The sequence below is a fragment of the Mustelus asterias genome, chromosome 7 (genome assembly GCF_964213995.1).
Source record: "Mustelus asterias chromosome 7, sMusAst1.hap1.1, whole genome shotgun sequence".
In the NCBI taxonomy this organism is placed as follows: Eukaryota; Metazoa; Chordata; class Chondrichthyes; order Carcharhiniformes; family Triakidae; genus Mustelus; species Mustelus asterias.
The window spans coordinates 56,574,654-56,599,791 of NC_135807.1; the positions used below are offsets into that span (position 1 = coordinate 56,574,654).

Consider the following 25,138-nt stretch of genomic DNA (forward strand, 5'->3'; position numbering starts at 1 on the left):
TATCTATTGCAAGTTACAGATTGTCACGTTTACAGATTCACATTGACCTGCAAATTTGCAAGCACCTGGTAAAATGCAAACTTCCCTAGCAGCAGCAACTAAGCGCTTGAGCTACTTCTGATTTTTGCTAATTTACAGCAAAATATGTTGCCATTACGAAACAGGCCACTTTGAACAAAGCTCCACCATAGCTGCAGATTCATTTATTATTCCTAGAATAGTAATTATAAAGCACTGTAACGTATGACATTTTGTGGGCAATGTCATGGAAGATCTGAGTGCAATTATGAAAGTTGTGTGTCTCTTGTGAGTATTATGACCAGGTCTGTTAACTTTTTTACATAATTGTCAGTCGTTTTCCCTTGCAGGTTATGCCTCTATTTTACTATATAATTTACTTTCTGTTCTTGTCAATCAAATTGCAAAAATCCTTTCTCCTCAATTGTAATGCATTTCAGCTTGTTTTAAATAATTTCCATGCATTAATGTCCTATCAAATGTAGCTCGCCATTACCCCTCTGTCATATTCTATTCTAGTTGAGTAGCAATCCAATCCTGTGCTGGATTATATACCTCCTTTCCTCATATCATACTTTTTGCTTTTAAGTCTCTTTATTCTCAAACCTGAGAATGCAACATTTTCAGTTTAAGCTTTGAGATCTTTCTAAAATGAAATAAAACTACTGTTTGTGTTGGTATGTAATAAACTAATGGACCTGTAGAAGGAGCTGTTATCTAAAATATACAGCCAGTGAACTGATTGGGTTACTTGTTTAATTGGTGTTGATGGTTAATTGGATCAGAGGAAGTGACAGGAATGCTTTTAATGCAAGCTGACATGTTTGTGTATGTTCCAATGAGACCAGAAATTTTTTTTTTGTGTAATCAAAGTTTTTTCTACAGTTTTAACAGTAAATCTTTTGGTACATTTTGAATGGCGATACACAAAATTACAAGATACAGTGATGAACAAATCAATTCCAAATAGTTAAGTGACTGCTTTGTAAGGAAGCATGGCTTTACTAATTGTGATAACCCCCATGAGTTACAGAGGAATCTCTAATTGATTTCCCTGTGGGACTCGTTGAATACAAGTTCCCATGGTAATAGACAATGGTCTGCCCAGGTGAAACTTAATAAGGCAGACATTGGGAAGGGTCTGCAGAGCTATTGTCCTGATTGGAACTTATGTATGTACGCCACAGAGTAGTGGTGTTACTTTGTGTTTAACTAATTCTTTCCAGTCGGCTTCCTGAGTTATTACATTGGCTATAAGGAATGTATCGTTTTGGATAACCTTGCTTTTCAATGGACCCGGCAAAACAGTAATGGGGAGATTTGTAAATTGCCTCTGTTCGGAAAATTGGAACCATGTGATGCGGGCATGGAGGATTGGTCCCAATATGCTGAACGAATAAAATACCACTTCTGGGCAAATGGGATAGAAGCAGACAACCAGCAGAAAGTCAGCCTCCTGACCATTTGTGGGGCCCCAACTTTCCGCATCATAAAGAGTTTAACCGACCTAGCAGCTTTGGAAAACATTGCCAACACCTCAAAACAGTCGTGCTCTGATCTGACATTACAGGTCATCTTCAGGAGGCGTAACTGTGTGGTGGAATCCCATCTGAGCGTACCCTGGCTCGAATGGAATTTCACATTGGCCCCATACCCAGACCTGCTTCGCTGTGGATGAAGCCCCACAATTTCAGTCATCTCATGGAAATGCCCTCCATGTCCTTTGCTACTGCACAGAGAAATTTCCTGTATGCTGCACAGTTTCCACTACTATGCCCTCACCCATCGCCTGAGCATAGGCGTGCCTTGTTGCCATCTGGCAGCGGAGATCCCTCTACGGATGCATCCAACCCCACTGTATTGGACACAGTGGATGGAGGGTAGTGCATGCTGTAGTACCATATAACCGTAAATTGCACTGATTCATGGGCTCCCAAGAAATTTGCCCTTTTTACAATCCTATGGAGTTCGTGGACTGTGTATACATTACATGTTTTAGATTGCACTCCCTTTTTAGTTATTTAAAATCTTTTAATGTTTTGTTTGCACTTCAACCTCATGCTCCTAATTTACGGGCTCCCGATGTGGAAGACCTCCTTGTGTACCTGCTCCTGGGCCTCGCCAAACGTGCTATTAACAGGTCCATGCAGCGGTCGACTAAGGGGGTTGTTCAACCCAACTGTCTGCCCCTCTACTGCGGCTATATTTGCGGCTGAGTATCCCTGGAGAAGGAGAATACGGTGTCCAAGGACACCATTGAAACCTTGCTCTTTGAGCACCGCAGGGACTGGGGTGTATTATCGACCCCTTTAGTCACATTTTGATTTAATATTTAAGTTTCCTTTCCACTTTGTTTTTTATTTCGGATGGTTCCCTGCTTTTTGGGAGCTGCCCTTCTCTCCTTTGTCCCTGAATTTTTGTAAATTTAGTTCAGTTGCTTTACCAAAACAAAGTTTGGGACTTATGTAAGTACGCCACGGAGTAGTGACTTTGTGTTTAACAATAAATACTGTTCCTTTCCAATTGAGTTTCCTGAATTAATATACTAATTAAATTATTAAACTGTCTACTGGCTAAATACAGCAGATTTGCTGTGACATGCTGCTTATGCTTCTAGGATTTATAATATTTATTGGCCAAAGTTTATTGATGATGGTTACTTGATAGTACCATCACCTTGTTTTACCTGTACTGAATAGTAAATTACCCATTTTGCAATATTAAAAAAAAAAAATTATTACCCGGACAAAATGGTGCCTCAATCAGTTGCAGATTTATTTTAGATTGTTGTATCAGGTCACATCAAGGGACTCATCTCAGTGATTAAATTAGAATTAATCATTGTCCATAATGGTTGTAGTTTACTCCTTCAGAGAAGTGTCAAATTTGTGCAAAAATCATTTAATATTGATAGAATATGTTTTACTCTAGGTCTGCACACACTCTGCTGCCATCTTCGGGTGATGAGGTATCCAGTAGTGTATCTGTTCAGCTCTTCAATGGGGAATTGCAACAGCTGACAATCAAACTGGAGAACATTGGCGCTGAGCTTTTAGAAACTTTAGAGATCTCTGCTAAGACGATAAATAATAAAGGTTAGTACTGATCGATGCTCACAGTTCAAATGTCTGTTTCTTGCTTTAAAGTAGTAATCTGTTTTTGATATTTTGTCGTATAGCAAAAATCTTATCAGGGATTTATTAGTAAACTTTTATGAAGAGAGAATTGCAGAATCATACAGGTTAGGACAAATCCTTTGGCCCATCAAGTCTGCACCGACACGTGAGAACCACCTAGCCTACCTAATTTCATTTACCAGCACTTGGCTCATCACCTTGACTGTTTTAACATGTCAAGAATTCATCCAGGTACTTTAAAGGATGTGAGGCAACTCATCTCTACCACCCTCCCAGGCAGTGCATTCCAGACATCGCCATCCTCTGGATAAAAAGGTTTTCCTCCAAAATCTCATGCTCCCCACCTTGAACTTGTGTCCCCTCGGGACAGACCCTTCAATTCAAGGGAAGAGCTGCTCATTGTCCATGCCCCTCTTGTACACCTCGATCAGGTTGCCCCTCAGTCTTCTCTGCTCCAACATAAACTGCGTGAAGCTGTAGGACATTGGAAATTTGTTGAATGAATACTTCTCATCGGTCTTCACTCAGGAAACGGAGAACATGGGTATAGAATTCAGGAAAAGGGACTGAAAGGAACTTGCACAGTTTGACATAGGAAGTGAGGAAGTATTGGAGGCTTTGTCGGGCTTCGAAATTGGACAAATCCCCAGGCCCAGATGAATTGCATCCCAGGCTGCTGTGGGAGGCAAGGCAGGAAATTTGAATTCATCTATTGCCACAGGGGAAGTGCCAGAGGACTGGAGGATGGCTAATGTGGTTCCACTTTTCAAAAGGGTGGTAAAGTAGAGACCAGTGAGTCTCATGTCAGTGGTGGGGAAACTATTAGACAAATTCTGAAGGAGAGATTTAATATCCACTTGGAAAGGCTGGGCTAATTAGGGATAGTCAGCATGGCTTTGTCAGAGGAAGGTCATGCCTATTAAATTTGATTCAATATTTTGAAAATTTGATCGAATGTGTGGATGAGGGAAGTGCAGTTGATATCGTTTATATCATATCACTTTTAACATTTAAGAAAAACTTGGACGGGTTCATGGATGAGAGGGGTGTGGAGGGATATGGTTCAAGTGCAGGTCAGTGGGACTAGGCAAAAAATGGTTTGGCACAGACAAGAAGGGCCAAAAGGCCTGTTTGTGAGCTGTAATTTTCTATGGTTCTATATGGATTTTAACATAGTCTTTGCCAAGGTCACACATGGGAGACTGATTGAGAATGTTAAAGCACATGGAATTCAGGGAATCTTGGTAAGATGGATCAGAAACTAGCTTAATGATGTGACACAAAAGGGTGGTGGTAGAAGGCTGTTTGAGTGACTGGAGGCCAGTGTCGTACCACAAGGTTCAGTTCTGGGGTCCTTATTGTTTGTTATATACATAATTTATATTGATAATAATATGGGGGGTTGATAAACAAGTTTGCAGATGACACCAAGATTGGTAGGGTGGTTAATGGTAAAGTAGAAGGTCATAGGTTACAAGAAGATTATAGATGGGTTGGTTAGATGGGCAGTGCAGTGGCAGATGGTATATAACCCTGATAAATGCGAGGTGATGCACTTTGGAAGAAGCAACAAAACAAGGAAGTATTTAATGAATAGTAGGACACTAGGAAGCTCAGAGAAACAGGTGGATCTTGGGATTAGGTGGATCAATGTTTACGATTTACATAGATGATTTGGAGTTGGGGACCAAGTGTAGTGTGTCAAAATTCGCAGATGACACTAAGATGGGTGGAAGAGCAAAGTGTGCAGAGGACGCTGAAAGTCTGCAAAGGGATATAGATAGTCTAAGTGAGTGGGCGAGGTTCTGGCAGATGGAGTACAATGTTGGTAAATGTGAGGTCATCCATTTTGGTAAGAATAACAGCAAAATGGACTATTATTTAAATGGTAGAAAATTCCAGCATGCTGTTGTGCAGAGCGACCTGGGTGTCCTTGTGCAGGAATCTCAAGGAGTTGGTTTGCAGGTAATTAAGAAGGCAAATGGAATTTTGTCCTTCATTGCTAGAGGGATGGAGTTTGAAAACAGCGAGATTATGTTGCAGCTGTACAAGGTGTTGGTGAGGCCACACCTGGAGTACTGTGTACAGTTTTGGTCTCCTTACTTGAGAAAGGATATACTGGCACTGGAGGGGGTGCAGAGGAGATTCACTAGGTTGATTCCGGAATTGAGAGGGTTGGCTTATGAGGAGAGACTGAGTAGACTGGGGCTATACTCATTGGAATTCAGAAGAATGAGGGGAGATCTTATTGAAACATATAAGATTATGAAGGGAATAGATAAGATAGAAGCAGGGAAGTTGTTTCCACTGGCGGATGAAACTAGAACTAGGGGGCATAGCCTCAAAATAAGGGGAAGCAGATTTAGGACTGAGTTGAAGAGGAACTTCTTCACACAAAGGGTTGTGAATCTGTGGAATTCCCTGCCCAGTGAAGCAGTTGAAGCTACCTCATTGAATGTTTTTAAGGCAAGGATAGATAAATTTTTGAACAGTAAAGGAATTAAGGGTTATGGTGAGCGGGCGGGTAAGTGGAGCTGAGTCCACACAAAGATCAGCCATGATCTTATTGAATGGCGGAGCAGGCTCGAGGGGCCAGTTGGCCTACTCCTGCTCCTAGTTCTTATGTTCTTATATTTATTCACAGATCCCTGAAGGTGACAGAACAGGAAAATAGGATAGTTAAGAAGGCATATGGGGCACTTGCTTTTATCAGTTGTGGCATAGAGTATAACAGCAAGGAGGTAATGTTGGAGCTGGATAGACGTTGATTAGGCCACAGCTGGAGTACTGTGCACGGTTCTGGTCATCTCACTCTAGGAAAGATGTGATTACACTCGATGGGGTACAGAGTAGATTCATCAGGAAGTTGCCTGGGATGGAGTATTTGAGCTGGAAGGAGAGACGACATCGGCTTGGATTGTTTTCTCCAGAGCAGAGAAGGCAGAGGGCAGGGGGGCATGATTAAGATCTATTAAATTGAGTATGGACAGTGTGAATAGGAAGCAGCTGTTCCTCTTGGTTGAGAGGTTATTCACGAGGGGACATAGTTTTAGGGTAGGGGCAGGAGATTCGGAGGCTATTTGAGAGAACATTGTTTTCAGTCAGAAGATGGTGAGAACCTGGAATGCACTGCCTGGGAAGGTGGTGGAGGCTGGAAAACTTACAACCTTTGAAAAGTATTTGGATGAGCACTTGAAACTTCATAACATTCTAGGATATGGGATTAGTGCGACTTGAGTGGTAGTTATTGTCAACGCAGACTTGATGCACCAAAGGGCCTTCCCTGCACTGTACAACTCTACGACAATAATTAGTTTGAATCACAGTGGCAGTACATCAAAGATCAAGTAACAACTATTGAGCAGACTCTGAATTGACCCAGTCTCTTGAGAGCTAGAGGTACTATATTTAGTCCTTGAATGTATCCTTGAATTTATATATATATAATATATATATATAGAATCATAGAAACCCTACAGTGCAGAAAGAGGCCATCTGGCCCATCGAGTCTGCACTGACCACAATCCCACTTTATATATAAATAAATAAGCTATTCTACGTTGATTGATAAGTGACTGTGGGATTTTTTTGTGTGTCTTGAGAAATTTCAGGGTGGTGATTTCCATTTGGCAGCAAATACTGGAAAACCCCAGTAAATGTTCTCCTGCAGGAAAGACCATAAGATATAGGAGCAGAATTAGGTCATTTTGGCCCATCGAGTCAGTTCCGCCATTCAATCATGGCTGATATGATTCTCATCCCCATTCTCCTGCCTTCTCCCCATAACCCTTGATCCCCTTATTGATCAAGAACCTATCTATCTTAATGATACTCAGTGACCTGGCTTCTACACCAACGAGCTCCAGATTCACCACCAACTAGTTGAAGAAATTCCTCCTCATCTCAGTTTTAAAGGAGCGTCCCTTCACTCTGAGGTTGTGTCCTCGAGTTCTAGTCTCTCCCACTAGTAGAAACATCCTCTCCACATCCACTCTATCTAGGCCTCTGAGTGTTCTGTAAGCGTCAACTAAATCCCCTCTCATCCTTCTAAACGCCATCCATTATAGACTCAGACTCCTCAACCGCTCCTCGTATGACAAGCCCTTCATTCCTGAGATCATTCTTGTGAACCTCCTGTGGACTCCCTCCAAGGCCAGCGCATCCTTTCTTGGGTATGGGGCCCAGAACTGCTCACAATATTCCAAATGGGATCTGACCAGCGCCTTATACGGCCTCAGCAGTTCAACCCTGCTCTTGTATTCTAGCCCTTTAGAAATGAATGCTGACATTGAATTTGCCTTCCTAACTGCCAACTGAACCTGCATGTTAACCTTGAGTCCTGAGCCAGGATTCCCATGTCCCTTTGTGCTTCAGATTTCCGAAGCCTTTCCTCATTTAGAAAATAGTCTACGCCTCTTCTTCCTACCAAAGTGCATAACCTCACACTTTCCCATGTTGTATTCCATCTGCCACTTCTTTGCCAACTCTGCTCACCTGTCCAAGTCATTCTGCAGCCTCCCCACTTCCTCAACACTACCTGTCCCTCTACACATATTTTTGTATCCTCTGCAAACTTAGCAACCATGCCCTCCGTTCTATCTTCCAGATCATTAATGTATATAGTGAAAAGTTGTGGTCCTAACACTGAACCCTGTGGAACACCACTAGTCACTGGTTGCCATCCTGAAAAGGATCCCTTTATCCCCACTCTCTGCCTTCTGTCCATCAGCCAATCTTCTATCCATGCCAGTACCTTGCCTCTAACGCCATTAGCTCTTAGCTTATTTAACAGCCTCCTGTAAGGCACCTTGTCAAAGGCTTTCTAGAAATCCAAGTAAATCATGTCCACTGGCTCTCCTTTGCCTATCTTCTTCATTGCCTTCTCAAAGAATTATACCAGATTTGTCAGACATGACCTCCCTTTGACGAAGCCGCACTGACTCAGCCCGATTTTACCATGCATTTCCAAGTACTCAGCAATTTCATCCTTCATAATTGACTCCAAGATCTTAACCATGACTGAGGTCAGACGGACTGGCCTATAATTTCCCATAAGGATAAGCAACAACACCCCTCCCATGATCATCCTCAACATTGGTGCTCCGCAAGGCTGTGTCCTCAGCCCCTTATTATACTCCTTGTACACCTCTGACTGTATGGTCAAATTCCCGTCCAACTCGATTTTCAAGTTTGCTGATGACACCACCATCGTGGGTCGGATCTCCAACAATGATGAGACACAGTACAGGACCTGGTGCGACAACAATAATCTCTCCCTCAAATGTCAACAAAATAAAGGAGATAGTCATCAACTTCAGGAAGCGTAGTGGAAGGCATGCCCCTTCTACATTAATGGGATGAAGTAGAAATGGTTGAGAGCTTCAAGTTTTTAGGTGTGCAGATCACCAACAACCTGCCCTGGTCCCTCCATGCCAACTCTATAGTTAAGAGAGCCCACCAAAGCCTCTACTTTCTCAGGAGGATAAGGAAATTTGGCATGTCCACTACAACTGTCACCAACTTCTACAGATGCACCATAAAAAGCATTAATTCCAATTGTATCACAGCTTGGTGTGGCTCTTGCTCTGTCCAAGACCACAATAAGCTACAAAGGGTCATAAATGAAGCCCAGTCTATCACTCAAACCAACCTCCCATCCATTGACACTGTCTACACTTCCTGCTGCTTCGGAAAAGCAGCCAGCATAATCAAGGACCCCACACACCCCGGACATAATCTCTTCCACCACCTTCCATTGGAAAAAAGATACAAAAGTCTGAGGACACATACCAACTGACTCAAAGTTTCTTTCCTGCTGCCATCAGACTTTTGAATGGACCTACGTTGCATTAAGTTGATCTTTCTCAACACCCTAACAATGACTTTAACACTACACTCTGCACTCTCTCCTTTGCTTCCCTATATATGGTGTGCTTTGGCTGTACAGCACGCAAGAAACAATACCTTTCACTGTATACTAATACATGTGACAATAAATCAAAATCTAAACTAACTTCAAATTTCGCATACACATTCCATTTAATTATATGCCATTACATTCAATTTATTTTCTATTTATGAATACTTAAACCTTCCATATAGAGTTTTATTTAAAAAGAAAAAAATAAATGAATGGTAGTGGAATCAAACCAAGTCCAATCCTTTTGTGAAGCGGGGTTAAAGAGCAAGGAATAATTGGATCAGGGTATTCAGATATAATTTGGTTCCCATTTTGGTGTTATAAATAATGTCCTTATTTTTACATATTTCAACTATTAATTCCCATTTTCACACTCTTAATGGGAATTGCCTCCAAACTTACCAAGCTGCAATTGCATCCAACAGCCAATGGAGGTTCTGCCATGAATGATGTTTTTATACCCTTTGCCAGTTGTCACATAGCAATGTCTCCAATGGTGAGAGTAATTACAACGTAATGTTTCCACATATGTAGTTTTCATTGTAAGTGTCGACATTACATGTTTCCATTATAAAACCCAATGCAATCACATGAAGGTACAGAAGTTTATATATTTATATATACATACACAAATAGATCTGAGATTGGCTGCAGCTTGTGAAGCAGTTCAATGTCCTATTATGTGGTGCTATACAAACAGCGTCACAATGATGTTTACAGATATTTGGTGCATGATTGGGTATATGTATTCACAGCAATCAGTGTTCACAGCCCAAGATCGCATTCCATTGCATTTATTTATAGAACATAGAACAGTACAGCACAGTACAGGCCCTTTGGCCCTCGATGTTGTGCTGAGCTTAGTCCGAAACCAAGATCAAGCTATCCCACTCCCTATCATTCTGGTGTGCTCCATGTGCCTGTCCAATAACCGCTTGAAAGTTCCTAAAGTGTCCGACTCCACTATCACAGCAGGCAGTCCATTCCACACCCCAACCACTCTCTGCGTAAAGAACCTACCTCGGACATCCCTCCTATATCTCCCACCATGAACCTTTATAGTTATGTCCCCTAGTAACAGCTACATCCACCTGAGGAAATAGTCCCTGAACGTCCACTCTATCTATCCCCCTCATCATCTTATAAACCTTTATTAAGTTGCCTTTCATCCTCCTCCGCTCTAAAGAGAAAAGCCCTAGCTCCCTCAACTTTTCCTCATAAGACCTACTCTCCAAACCAGGCAGCATCCTGGTAAATCTCCTTGCACTCTCTCCAATGCTTCCACATCCTTCTTATAGTGAAGTGACCAGAACTGCACACAATATTCCAAATGTGGTCTCACCAAGGTTCTGTACAGTTGCAGCATAACCCCACGGCTCTTAAACTCAAACCCCTTGTTAATAAATGCTAACACACTATAGGCCGCCTTCACGGTTCTATCCACCTGAGTGGCAACCTTCAGAGATCTGTGGATATGAACCCCAAGATCTCTCTCTTCCTCCACATTCCTCAGAACCCTGCTGTTGACCCTGTAATCCGCATTCAAATTTGTCCTACCAAAATGAATCACCTCGCACTTATCAGGGTTAAACTCCATCTGCCATTTTTTGGCCCAGCTTTGCATCCTATCTATTTCTCTTTGCAGTCTACAACAGCCCTCCACCTCATCCACTACTCTACCAACCTTGGTGTCATCAGCAAATTTACTGATCCACCCTTCAGCCCCCTCCTCCAAGTCATTGATAAAAATCACAAATAGCAGAGGACCCAGCAGTGATCCCTGTGATACACCGCTGGTAACTGGTCTCCAGTCCGAAAATTTTCCATCCACCACCACCCTCTGTGGTGAGGTAGCCAGTTACTTATCCAGTCGGCCAAATTTCCCTCTATCCCACACCTCCTTACTTTCTTCATGAGCCGACCATGGGGAACCTTATCAAACGCCTTACTAAAATCCATGTATACGACATCAACTGCTCTACCTTCATCAACACACTTAGTTACCTCCTCAAAGAATTCAATCAAATTTGTGAGGCAAGACTTCCCCTTCACAAATCCGTGTTGACTATCCCGGATTAAGCTGCATCTTTCCAAATGGTCATAAATCCTATCCCTTACCGACCACCGTAGTAAGACTAACCGGCCTATAATTACCAGGGTCATTCCTATTTCCTTTCTTGAACAGAGGAACAGCATTCGCCACTCTCCAGTCCTCTGGCACTATCCCCGTGGACAGTGAAGACCCAGAGATCAAAGCCAAAGGCTCTGCAATCTCATCCCTTGCCTCCCAAAGAATCCTAGGATATATCCCATCTGGCCCAGGGGACTTACTGACCCTCAGGTTTTTCAAAATTGCTAATACATCTTCCCTCAGAACATCTACCTCCTCCAGCCTATCAGTCTGTATCACACACTCATCCTGAAAAACATGGCCCCTCTCCTTGGTGAACACTGAAGAAAAGTATTCATTCATTGCCTCTCCTATCTCTTCTGACTCCATGCACAAATTCCCACCACTATCCTTGACCAGCCCTAACCTCACCCTGGTCATTCTTTTATTTCTCACATAAGAGTAAAAAGCCTTGGGGTTTTCCTTGATCCGACCCGCCAAGGACTTCTCATGCCTTGGCGGGTCGGCTCTCCTGAGCCCTTTTTTTTTTTAGCTCATTCCTTGCTACCTTGTAACCCTCAAGCAACCCAACTGAACCTTGTTTTCTCACCCTTACATACGCTTCCTTTTTCCTCTTGACAAGGCATTCAACCTCTTTTGTGAACCATGGTTCCCTCACTCGGCCATTTCCTCCCTGCCTGACAGGGACATACCTATCAAGGACACGCAGTATCTGTTCCTTGAACAAGCTCCACTTTTCATTTGTGCTTTCCCTGACAGTTCCTGTTCCCATCTTATGCTCCCTAATTCTTGCCTAATTGCATCATAATTACCCCTCCCCCAATTATTTCTAGATGAAGTGAAGGAATCATGATTTTCTGGCTTTATGGAACTACTGAAATGACTTCGTCTAACACAAGACTATTGTTCAGAGTTCACTAAATTTGCTTGAATGCTATAATTGTTGTATGTTTGTTCCAGTTGCCAAAAAGAATAAGCTCTCAGCAGAAATTTGCATCCCTAGTCCAACTTATTGTTTCTCAGAACCATTGCTTTAAGGTTGGTCTGAAGTTAAGGGCCTGTGCTGCTCTCCATAAAGATTCTGAAAATGCACAGTTGTCACAGAGGCCCACGTCCTGACTTGGATACAGGTCACTATTTTCTAATGGGTACTTTTTCTACATGCTGAAATTCCCATTCCAGCACGATCATGAGAGTACCATCACAAGGACTCAAAATTCAAGGAGTTCCACCATATCCAACTCCTTCATCTTTGGGCAGCTAGAGACGAGCAATAAATGTGGTTTTGCCCATATCAGAAGATGGCAAAATAGCTTGAATCAATGTGACACTCAGTAAGCATTTGCAGCGAGATCAGTGATAAACGGGAGGAAGAGCATCTGGTAGAAGCGGCAGAGGGATTTCGCTGGAGCATCCTGGAAGATGCTGGCCCAACAACATCTACTGAGAAGTAGGAAGCAAAAGAGCTGGTGTCAAGCAGCAGTTTCAGGAGGCATTCACACCCCTTAGATTAAATATCTCCAATTCGGCCATTGATCAGGGACAGCAGGGGGTATGACTGCAAATGAGGCAGGTAGAAGGATCTGAAATTCAGAAATGGAGAAGACTCAGTTCTTAACCTTGTCCAACAAGTACAAGGTACTTGCTCCCTCTGTGGATGAGGAAAAGGATTGTTGGGAGGATGAGCTAACTGACCACTGCACCGTAGTACAGGAGGCCATTCAAGAGGGGGGAGCAAAAAGAAGAGTGGTAGTGGTCGGGGATTCCATAATTACGGAGACAGATAGCATCCTTTGTAAGCAGGATAAAGAGTCCCGCACGGTATGTTGCCTACCCGGGGCCAGGGTAAGGGACATCTCCAACCGGCTTGAAAGGATATTGGAGAGGGAGGATCCAGTTGCTGTAGTTCATGTTGGGACAAACAACATAGGCAGCAACAGGCAGGAGGACCTGTTTGGGGAATATCAGGAAATTAAAGAACAGGTCCTCAAGGGTTATAATCTCTGGATTATTGTCAAAAGAGAAGATGATTAGTGAGATAAACACGTGGCTAAAGGAGTCATGTGAGAAAGAGGTGTTCTATTTCCTGGGGCACTGGCATCAGTATTGGAGCAGGAGAGAACTGTACCGATGGGACAGGCTCCACTTGAACCGATCTGGGACCAGGATCCGACGGAAAGGCTAAATAGGAAAGTCACAAGGACTTTAAATGAGATAATGGGGGGGCAGAGCTCAGTAGAAGTTTGTAAAGTTTCCAGAACTAGTCATAGATTAGGGAGTATGGAAGTTAGCAGGAATAAAACTTGAGGCACAGTAGATAAAGGTGCAACTATGGGAAGGAGGGCAAGTCAACACAGCACTGAGGGTGCTGTACCTAAATGCATGCAGTATATGGAACGAGTTAAATGAGCTGGAAGCATACATTGTAATTGGAGGGTATGATGTTGTGGGCATCACAGAGACGTGGCTGCAAGGGGATCAGAAGTGGGATATGAATATCCAAGGATATGTGTCCTATCGAAAGAACAGGCAGATGGGTAGAGGAGGCGGGGATGCCTTGTTGGTAAGAAACAAAATTAAATCATTAGCAAGAAGTGATATAGGGTCAGACAGCGTAGAATCTGTGTGGGTAGAGTTGAGGAATCGCAAAGGGAAAAAGATCCTGCTGGGAGTTGTATACAGGCCCTCTTGCAGTGGTCAGGATGTCAGACAGAAAATAAATCAGGAGATAGGAAAAGCATGTAAGAAAGGTAATAATGTAATCTTGGGGGATTTCAATATGCAGGTAGACTGGGAAAATTAAGTTGGTAGTGGATCCCAGGATGAAGAATTTGTGGAATGTCTATAGGATGTTTTTTGGAGCAGCTTGTGCTGGAGCCCACTAGGGAACAGGCACTTCTGGATCTGGTGATATGTAATAAGGCAGACTTCATCAGGGAACTTTAGGTGAAGGAACCCCAAGGGGGCAGTGACCACAATATGATTGAATTCACTTTGCAGTTTGAGTAGGAAATGTTGGAATTGGATAAAACGGTGCTACAATTGAGTCAAAGAAACTACAAGGCCACGAGGGAGGAGTTGGCCAGGTTTGATTGGAAAGGGAGCCTCGCAGGAAAGACTGTGGAACAACAGTAGCAGGAGCTTTTGGGGATAATTTAGAAGGCACAACATAAATTCATTGCCAAGGAAGAGGAAGCATGTAAAGGGGAGGACGAGGCAACCATGGCTGACAAGGGAAGTCAGGGACAGCATAAAAGCAAAGGAAAGAGCATAATGTGAGGCAAGGAATAGTGGGGTGGGAAGCCTTTAAAAGCAAGCAGAGGACAATTAAAAAAACAGCATGGAGAGGATTAAATATGAGGGTAAGCGAGCTAGTATATCTAAAAAAAACTTTTGCAATCCTTTTTATTAGATATGTAAAAGCTAAGAGAGAGGCAAGAATGGACATTGGACCGCTGGAAAATGAGACTGGGGAAGTATTAATGGGGGACAAGAAATGGCAGAGGAGCTTTGTATCAGTCTCCACGTGGAAGACGCCAGTAACATGCCTGAACTTCAAGAGAGTCGGAGGGCAGTGGTAAATGTAGTGGCCATCACTAAGGAGAAAGTGCGAGGGAAGCTGAATAAGTCATCCAAGCCGGATGGACTACACCCCAGGGTTATGAAGGAGATGGCTGAGAAGATTGTGGAGGCATTGGTGGTGATTTTTCAGTAATCACTGGAGTCAAGGAAGGTCCCAGAGGACTGGAAAAAGGCTAATGTAACACTCCTGTTTAAGAAGAGAGGAAGAAATGGTTGGAATGCGAGTCTTTATCCTGTAAATTGAGTTTGTGTCTTTATATGCCCTGTTTGTGAACACAAGTCTTCACTCACCTGATGAAAGAGCTTGAGACTCTGAAAGCTAGTGCTGCCGAATAAACCTGTTAGACTTTAACCTGGTGTTGTGAGACCTCTTACTGTGTTTACCCCAGTCCAATGCCGGCATCTCCACGTCACGGCCACTGGTTTTAAGGAGTCCCATCGGAGGTCATTCGATTCCTCAGGCCAACATTGCAGGACTTTTTAAAAATGAATTTTTGAAAGATTTTTGCATTTATTTAAAGCTGACTTGCATATTGAGTTTATTTTTGTAAATTATTTGAGTGGTATGTTTGAAGAAAAATTCTAGCATCACTTTTCCAATTCTTTAAAAGCAATTTTGCTTCACGATGGATCCTTGAAAGCTCTTGAAAGAGGTAATGACTTAAGTGGGTTTTTGAGCCAGAAGAGGGGAATATTTGAAGTAATTTGCTGATGATGCTTGAAACATCTTAGCCCATGAACATTGCACCTCACAAAGCACAAGAAGTTATATTGAATTATCTATGTTACTTATAGATGCAAGCTACAAATCTTCACTTACAATGCCCTGAGAGATCCAAGGAGATTTTAAAAAAAAATTGAAATGCAGCTCCTTTGGGAATCCCCCTGTACTTCCTCACTCCAGGTTCAAAATAGCAATAAAAAATCTTAGTCTGCTTTGTCTCCCTCCCACATGCATGCAATCATTCACTTGGGTAGCCTCAAATTTGGCCCAGATCTTGCATGGAGAATAATGGTATGGCGTTCAGTGCTCATTGAAAATTTGATAGTTAGGTCTACTGTCTGTATGTGCTCATTTAAGTGGAGAAATCTTAATGTTACTGTCAAGAGAGAGCCCTCTCCTGCACAGGGTGTGCTGTAAGAGTTTTCAGCGATAGATTTGACGGTGCAGCTGATGTAAATGGTGTAATCTTGGGATAGTTGGCCACAAAAAAATGGCATTAATGTTTGGACTGTACAGTTCGCAGCAAGTGAATTTTTAAAGGAAGGATAATTGATAATTACTGCCAAAGCACCTTTCTGGCTTTGAAAATTAAATTCTACAGGTGCAGAGTCTCATTTCCTCAGAGGTCCTTTCATGTAGAAGATTTAAAAAAATATTTTTACAGGGGACTAGTCACCAGTGATGGAAGATCTGCAATTACATAAGAAATTCAATTTTAAATATTGACACAAGAAATTACGTTGTAAATGCCGAGCACAAAGTGTTAGCCAAAATCCTGACATGGTTTGTGGGCCTTTAAATATTTGTGTACATTGTGTATTTTATATATTTAAAAATCTAACCTCAAAGACTTGTTCTCTGCATCATATCATTTTTAGATTTTCTATCATGATGCACATTTGGTCTTTTTTTTTGATACAAGATGGATCTTAAAAATGACTGCTAAATTAGTTAAGAACAAATTGATAGAAAACTCATGTCTCCTGAGACTTCGTTGTAAGAAAACAAAGTATCCAGGTTTGACTTTTAGCTTTGCTTTACAGTCATGTCACAGTGGAATAAAAAAGCACAATCTCTACAGATGAATTGCCATCTTCTAAACCTCAATCAATCTTTGTCATATCCAATTACATTCTTAACTCAGTCTGCAAACATCTTTTATCATAGTAGAAATGGCAGTGCAGCATATTCTCATTCCCAGTAAATGTTTTGAAATTATTTTTCCCATTCGTAGTCGAAAACTGTTAGCATGACATTTTTGTCCCCCTCATTATTTAGAATTCCTGCTGGAATGACTGCTGAAAAATCCACATTTCAGAAGTGTTCAGCCTACTAAAATAAAGTTGAGAATTTAGGTGTTCTTTTTAGTGACCTATTGGCTTAAAAATAGAAACTGCAAAAACACTTCTATTGGTACAAATTGTTGCTATTCTTGGAAAATTGGCCAACAACCTGAATCTTAAGACCAGCTGATTTCTCAGTGTGTTCGAGAGAAAAATACAGCCATTCAGCCAAAATGTACTTCATTCTTTCACTCTCAAGAAAACCAGATAAAGACTCTTGGAGTTTCAGACAATGCCTTTATTATGAATGATTCATCAGGGAAAGCCTCGATCCAGGAATTAAACAGACGTTTATGGAGTTAAGATCCAGTTGCAAGAAATTGGCACATACCAATCAGCGATGTATATTCACACACAAGTTATAATCTATATCCATTCACAATATTGATTAGGTTTGCATTATGAGTAACATGAGGGTATAGTTATCAAATTACAACTTATACATGCCTACCTAATTATAATATCACCAAGCATGTATTTCGAGACAATTATGAAGTTCATAGAATCCCTACAGTGCAGAAGGAGGCCATTCGGCCCATCAAAGCTGCACCGACAACAATCCCGCCCAGGCCCTATCCCCACGTATTTACCCTGCTAATCGCCCTAACGCTAAAGGGAAATTTAACATGGTCCATCCACCTAACCTGCACATCTTTGGACTGTGGGAGGAAACCGGAGCACCTAGAGGAAACCCACACACGTGCAATCTCCAAACAGACAGTCACCCAAGGCTGGAATCAAACCCGGGTCCCTGGTGCTATGAGGCAGCAGTGCTAACCAGTGTGCCACTGGTTATCTTTCTAACCAGTGGTTCATCAATTCCTCTGTCCCACTGTCTCTTGTTAGGACAGACACTGAAAGCTGTAACTGCATAATTCAGTGGAGATCTTATGTGTAGGTTTATGGTCCTTGACACTTATTTGGGTGTGCTTTCACCAAGACCTGTGGTTTTAAGGTAGCTTTCCCTGTGTGACTGAGTCTAGCAGCTTGCAGCTTGTGTGATTTTTAAACTTGTGTGATTATTAGCATTTTCACAGTGTTGGGAAAATCAAATATTTCAAAACGTTATCCTTTAATTTATCAAGCCTATCCCCCAAAGCTCACCTCTGCAGAGACCCTATATGTTTGCCCTTTGTGTGCTGGGGTGTCTTTTTTTAAAAAAGGATAGATAGTTGTACTTGCATAACACAATTGTGTGCCAGTTCTTGCAATTTATTTTAACAAAGGAAGCTTTTGTTTCATAATCAATCATTAAGTTCAGTGAAATAAGCCCGGTTAAAGTCTCTTTTAGCTCTGGGTCTGATAGCAGCAAATGTAAATAATTGGCTATTTTGGTTAGTAAATTACACTTTTCAACTAATGGTGCAACTTAGGGTCGTGGGGCACAATAAATTGCGCACTCTTCCCATCCCAGTAGTAACACTATAGCCAGTTATGCAATTTTCTGTTTATAGGATCCTTCTTTTTGCATCTTGATCAATGTGTTGTTTACCCATTTAAGGGTATTGCTACACCTATACAAATTGATACCATTTCTGGATATGTGCATTTATGGAGATAAGAATTGATCAGGTTGAAAACATCACATGTTTTCCTATTAAAATATTGGAGGAATGCAATATATTCTACAACTCTGGAAATTGTAGTCCACGGTCAGCATATCTTTGTGATATCTTGTCAATATCAGGGGAGTATAATTAATTTTACTTTGACCTCCTGATACTTGGTGTGTTTCAGAATTAGACAAAACTTACTAATTCTGATTTGTAACACTTGTGTGTGATTTTTTAAATATTGTGTTCTTGGATTAAATTAAAAAAACTTGATTAAAATATGCAATGCAGATAAAATGGTTTTCTGCATGATTTATTTCAAATGTTCCCTGAACATTATCAAAAATATATATAGGAATTTTGGATTGTTTCATCCAGGATTGTGATTTTTGACTCTGAATTCACATGACCAATTCATATTAATTTTCTCCTTTCCAAATGCAAGTTCCCATTTTTAAGAATGAACTATTTCTGAACTAAAATCTAATGTTGAAATGAATTGGTTTAACATGCAGAAATGTTAATTTATTTGAAAGTAAAACTGCACATATCCTTCAACAGTTATCAGCTGGACTTCATTCAATTTGGCAAATTAGTAGGATATATTAGTGGTTAATGAATCAAGTTCTTTTGTTGTTCACAGAAAAACTGTATGGTGACTTTCTGAGCTGGAATTTGGAAGAATTGCTGGCACAATTTCCACTTGAATCTGGGAAGGTTGCTATTTTCACAGTGAATGTGCAAGTGAAACTGGACTTCTCCTGTCAAGAAAACCTTCTTCAGGACCTGAATGATGGTAAGCCAACCTTTCATTAAAAGCATGATGATCCAACATAGGCTAATTTTAATGTTGTTGGTTTGAAAAAAAGCATGACTGGAAAAAGAAATGGAAATTTGGAAGGTGTTTCCAACTCTTTTTGTCGGTAATTGAAGGATCATGTGGTGTAACCTGTACTGCAGTTTCTGGTTCTAGGAACGTTGCCAGTAATCGTTATTTATTGCAACTGTGCATAGTGGAGACAGCATGTTGTAAGGATACAAGGATAGTCCATTGACAATTTGCAATGTGGTATGTTAGAAGCAAGTTGATCTGTTGACTTTAGTTTGGCCATCTTGAAAAATTGCAGTCAACTGTAACTGGAGCTTCATTTTAAAAGCCACATTACGTTAAGCATTTAAACTTAGTTGGATCTTGTAACTTGTTATGCTTTCTGGTTTCGGTAACTCTGATAGTGTGCCATATTCTTAATGATGTTGATGAAATGAGTTTGGATTTTTCTCCCTCACATTAAATGGAAACGTAATCATCCTGATATGGATCCCTGAACAGAGACCACTCCATCTGACGAAGGAGCATTGCTCCGAAAGCTTATGGTATTTGCTACCAAATAAACCTGTTGGACTTTAACCTGGTGTTGTGAGACTTCTTACTGTGCTTACCCCAGTCCAACGCCGGCATCTCCACATCATGGAATTATGGAACATTGACTCATGAAACTTTTCATGTTTCATATGATCATTCTTACATGATATTTAGAACCCGTTTTTTTAAAAAATTGGGTTTGATTTTTATTTCTGTCATTGGCAGCAGTTCTCTTTTTGATCATTAAATCCACTGCCCAGAAGTTTGATTTCTCATGTGTGATACCTTTTCACTTGGGGTTGGTTAGCTCAGTTGGCTGTATGGCTGGTTTGTGATGCGGAACAACATCAACAGCACGGTTCAATTCCCGTATTGGCTGAGGTTATTCATGAAGACCCCACCTTCTCAACTTTGCCCCCCCCCACCTGAGGTGTGGTGTTCCTCAGGTTAAACCACTACCAGTCAGCTCACCCCCTCAAATGGGAAATCAGCCTATGGTCGTCTGGGACTGTGGTGACTTTACCTTTTACCTTGCGATAAATATGCTTGAATATTGCTGACAAGGGAGATATTGCCGAAATTTTTTTCTCTTGTTTTTGTTAGGACAAATGCAAGAATGCCACATTTCAAACAATCCCAGCAATTTATACTACAACAGAAATGGGTGCTGATTGGTTGGCAAGACAACTCTGGTTGGCTGAGGCATTGCCATGGTGAAAGCAATGAGGAACGAGGCTTTCCAAGCTCCCAAGTAATTCAAAAAAGATGCAAAGTTTCAATAAATTCCTTTTTGTTTTTAGAGAATGGGACCCTGTGTATAAATGTACGTTTCTTCTAATGAGTGTAAATGAGCCAGTCATGAGCTCAATTTATTATCTTAAGTTGGTTGTTAGTGAAACTATCAGTGCACTCAAGATTGATTGGCAAGTGCTGCCAATTTGCAGACTCAGGTTGAACAGGAAATGTTTTTGTTTTTGCGAACGTAGGCTGATTTGGTACAGTCTGTACTCTTTATTATGGAAAACCAAAGGAACATGGGATCTGATTTTATGAGCCAATCATTGGGATGTACAATCTATATATCTGGCGTTATATTGATACTGAAATTCATACATGACGTTGCTCAATTGTGTCATAGGCAGAATGCCTTTTTGGACTGATAGCAGCATCCTGTTAGTGGAGCATGCCACTCATGTAGCCACAGCATAGTAATAGCGTGAAATAGTTTACAAAATAATTTTAACATTTTCAGGTTTTGTCTTTCCAGTGTGATTTGAGGTAGACCCAGTATTCTTCTGGTGGAACAATGGCAATCTTTAGTCAATGTTCCTTTGTTTGTTCATAATATGCACAATGTAGACCATACTCAACCAGTCTGTGCTTGTAAAACCCAAAGCAAAACATGATTTGATGTGGTTCTGCAATTGGGCAGCATTTTCTCGATAATCCTGAGTGTGTCAAGCTCCACTAACAACCGATTTAAGATAACCAGTCAAACTCAAAACGTGGACCATTTATGCTTGCTAGAAGTAACGTGTTCATATGCAAGGGTCTGTTTTTTGTAAACAAAGGCATATTTCAAAGCCTTTTGTGATTTTTGATTTACTTTCCCCATTGTTTTCTCTTTGACAAAATCTCAGCCAGAGTCAACTTGCCAAACCAATCAGCACCCATTTCTTCTGTAGATTAAATTGTTGTGATCGTTTGAAATGTGGCATTCTTGCATTTGTCCTGTTAATGCAAAATGAATAACATTGGCAATGTCCCTCTCTTTCTAGTAATATTGGAGATCTGAAGAACTAAGTTAATCCCTAAAAATGCATTAGTTCCAAATTTGAGTACTGTTCCCCTTTGTGGGAAGCAACTTGTAGTGTATTTTCCAAACATTGAGACAAGAAATGTCATTTTGAAAAATAATTCTGCTACAAGCCCATTCTGAACCTGATTATAACATTGATTAATTTATCAATATTGTTTACGTCCTTCATTTGAATTGTTAAGGCTAGTATCCTATATGTTGCTTTAGCTGATTCAGTTGTGACCAACATTCCTCTCAATAAATGCTATCAAAAATTGAGGAACTGGTTATTTATCCCATTGTCTGCAGTCATATTACACTTAAGAGTCTTGGCCCTTCTTGTGGTGTGTATTGCATATCAGGACAATTGGTAATAGCCAGCAGTTTCTTCAGCATTATTTGTTGCTAGATATCGATGATCAGCCCTTGATTTTTTTGTTTTCCTTGGATGTGCAAATTGATGCAGAATTTGGTTCAGGATGTGTCTTTTATAGAGGCTTCCCAAAGCTTAATTTGCTAACGTTTTAGTCCTTATCTAACATTGAAGATGGGGAAGAGCATTGCCCAAATGGAAAGGTGAAGTGTGGCAGATTGAACTAATTGATATAGGACAGAGATAAATTGGTACTTAAAATAACAGCATTAGTCTTAAGGCAGAGGACTTGATGATTTTTTCATATAAATTGAAGCAAATTGGAGCAGCAAGATTTATAGAATGACAGTAGAATTAAGTATATGTTGTAAAACAGAACTAAAATGATTGCATGTTACTTGTTAATAAACCTACAATAATTGCATTACAACTGATAATGTTCTTCCGCATGTTATTGTACTTCAAGGATTTGGAGTGTACCAAAATTCTGTTGTGAGAGCCGCTAGCAGCAAATAAATTGATCCAAAAACAGACATCTCCTAAATACAATTGGAAATTGTGTTAGAGATTACTCCTGCGGTTTATTTCAAGAGTGTAGTTTAATCTTGGATTTCAGGGAGCACTTGTAACAAGCCTCTTGACCCTGCCTGCAATTAAATCTTCACTCCTGCAGTTAAAGATGTCAAAGAAATCACATACTTGGTTTGTCTATGTTGTAATCTCTTGTGGGTATCTACTGATCTTTAATAAATGTTAGTGATTGGAATTTTCATTTAAAAATTAAATCCTTTACATCCCATACAATATTGTGCTGAAGTACAAAACAGATATTCAACATCTATAGAAATTACTTGTGAACATGTAAAGATTGTTCATTTGTTTCTGAATCTAAATACTTGCACTCATCAGGACAGAATCATGAATATCAAATTTCAAAGTGAGCACCAATTTATAATGCATGTGAAAAAGTGGTGATGGGTTGACAAATTGATTCTCATTGGTTGAGGGATTGTCATGAGAATGCATCAGGGAATATTGCCTCCCATGCTTTTGTTTAATTTACAAAAAGGCACAATGTTGAGACATGTTCCCTTGTCTGCAGAGGGCAGGCCCCTATGTATGAATGTATGTAGCTTCTAGCAAGCGTAAGTGAGCAATGTTGTGAACCTGACTGTTGCTCTTAAACTGGTCTTTAGTGTAATTCTTCGTATAGTCAGTATTGTTCAGCAAGTGCTGTCCAACTGCAGAATCACATCTAACATTCAACATTATGTTCTGAGTTTTGCAAGCATGAGAAGGTTGAGTGCAGTCAGTTCTCTGCCGATTGCAGAAAGCCAAAGAGATGTGCTGCTTGATATGATACACTAGTTGTTTTGACACATGGCCAGCATAGCTGGTATTGTACCAGCACTGAAATCCACATACCACAATAATCATTTGGCTTGGAGATTTGACAAGAAATTTGGCATTCTTGCATCAGTCCTGATGTGTACAAGATGAAAAGCTTTGACAGCATCTTTTTTCTGATTAAAGCTCAACTCAGACAGATGAGTGAAACTGCTAACGTTCAAATATAGATAGCTTTTAAAACTGAGCATTGATGTTTATAACTATTGTAGGAGTAGGTGGTTAGTAATGTATAAAACTGCTTGCATTTAACAATAGGAAGAGGAACCAATCCTGTGTGTGTGCTATGCTGCTGATGTCAAAGAACTAAGAAAAATGTGGAGACTTGATTTGAGTCTTGACACATTGCCAAAGGTCAAACATAGAAATGAGGCTTGCTAGGTTCCACTAATTGTCTACAACTGTTGTGGTCAAGATTGAAAGCAAGACATGAAAGAAGGAACAAAAAATACTCCAGACACTGGAAATCTGAACCAAAAGAATGAAAATGCTAGAAATACTCAAACAGTTACGCAGCATTTGTGGTAAAAGAAAAAGTTACTGTTTCAGGTCAGTGATTATTGTCAGATGTAACAAGTTTAAAGCAAGAACCGGGAAAGTGTGGATAAAGAATAAAAGTAGAAAGGGACAGATTCTGATTTATAAGTTGAGCTTGCACAAAAAGACCAAGGTATTTAAAAGCATTAAGTAATTAACATTGTATCTTTTGTATCCTCTCCATTATTAAATATAATTTGCATTTTGGGAGACCATGCTACCAGGACTTGATGGATTGAGTTATAAGGAGAGGCTGAATAGACTGGGACTTTTTTCTCTGGAGCGCAGGAGGCTGAGGGGTGACCTTATAGAGGTCTATAAAATAATGAGGGGCATAGACAAGGTAGATAGTCAATATCTTTTCCCAAAGGTAGGGGAGTCTAAAACTAGACGGCATAGGTTTAAGGTGAGAGGGGAGAGATACAAAAGTGTCCAGAGGGGCAATTTTTTCACACACAGGATGGTGAGTGTCTGGAACAAGCTGCCAGAGGTAGTAGTAGAGGCGGGTACAATTTTATCTTTTAAAAAGCATTTAGATAGTTACATGGGTACGATGGGTATAGAGGGATATGAGCCAAATGCGGGCAATTGGGATTAGTTTAGGGGTTTTAAAAAAAAAGGGCGGCATGGACAAGTTGGGCCGAAGGGCCTGTTTCCATGCTGTAAACCTCTATGACTCTATGACGTTATGTTTACTGCTTTCAATCCTTTTCTTCAAGTTAATGCAATAGGATATCATTACATTCACCTGGACAGACAAAGTTTCAGTATCACCTGAAAGATAATGCTTTCAACAAGGGGGTACTTGAATATCGCTGAGAACCAAGGCAGAAGCTTCTTGTTTTGCACTCAATCTTTGGCACCATATCTTTCTTCTTGGCAATGTTGAAGTTCTTGAGCACCAAGCGATTGTGTACAAAAGGGTGCCCTTCAGTACTGGATTGTTGCTTGAACCTTCCGAATTATAGGAAGAGGGCTACCACTGAACTAGATTGAGAATGCTGCTACATGCAGTGATCCTCTTGGATTTGCAAAATATTGGTGTCAGTCTTGGCTTGGGTTTAGTAGCACAGGAGTGGATTACTGCAGTGCTGTCACTGTTCATTCTCAACAGCTGAAGTTGACTGGACCGAGTCTATTGCTCTGCAGCCAGCAGGTACTGAGACTAGAAACCTGACGAAGTAGGCAAATCAACCCTGAATCTCCCTGCCCCCTGACAGCATGCTGCTGCACAATCTACCATGCCACCCTT

General features: G+C 40.8%; 1 protein-coding gene across 1 annotated transcript in view; it reads left to right on the forward strand.

Annotated features, from left to right (window-relative positions):
- The window catches only part of trappc9 (trafficking protein particle complex subunit 9), a 353,332-nt gene that overhangs the window by 135,205 nt on the left and 192,989 nt on the right, over positions 1-25,138 (forward strand). The window contains exons 15-16 of the mRNA XM_078215491.1: positions 2,950-3,113; positions 19,052-19,204. Of these exons, the coding sequence (XP_078071617.1) occupies positions 2,950-3,113; positions 19,052-19,204 (317 nt within the window). The remainder of the gene's footprint in view (positions 1-2,949; positions 3,114-19,051; positions 19,205-25,138) is intronic.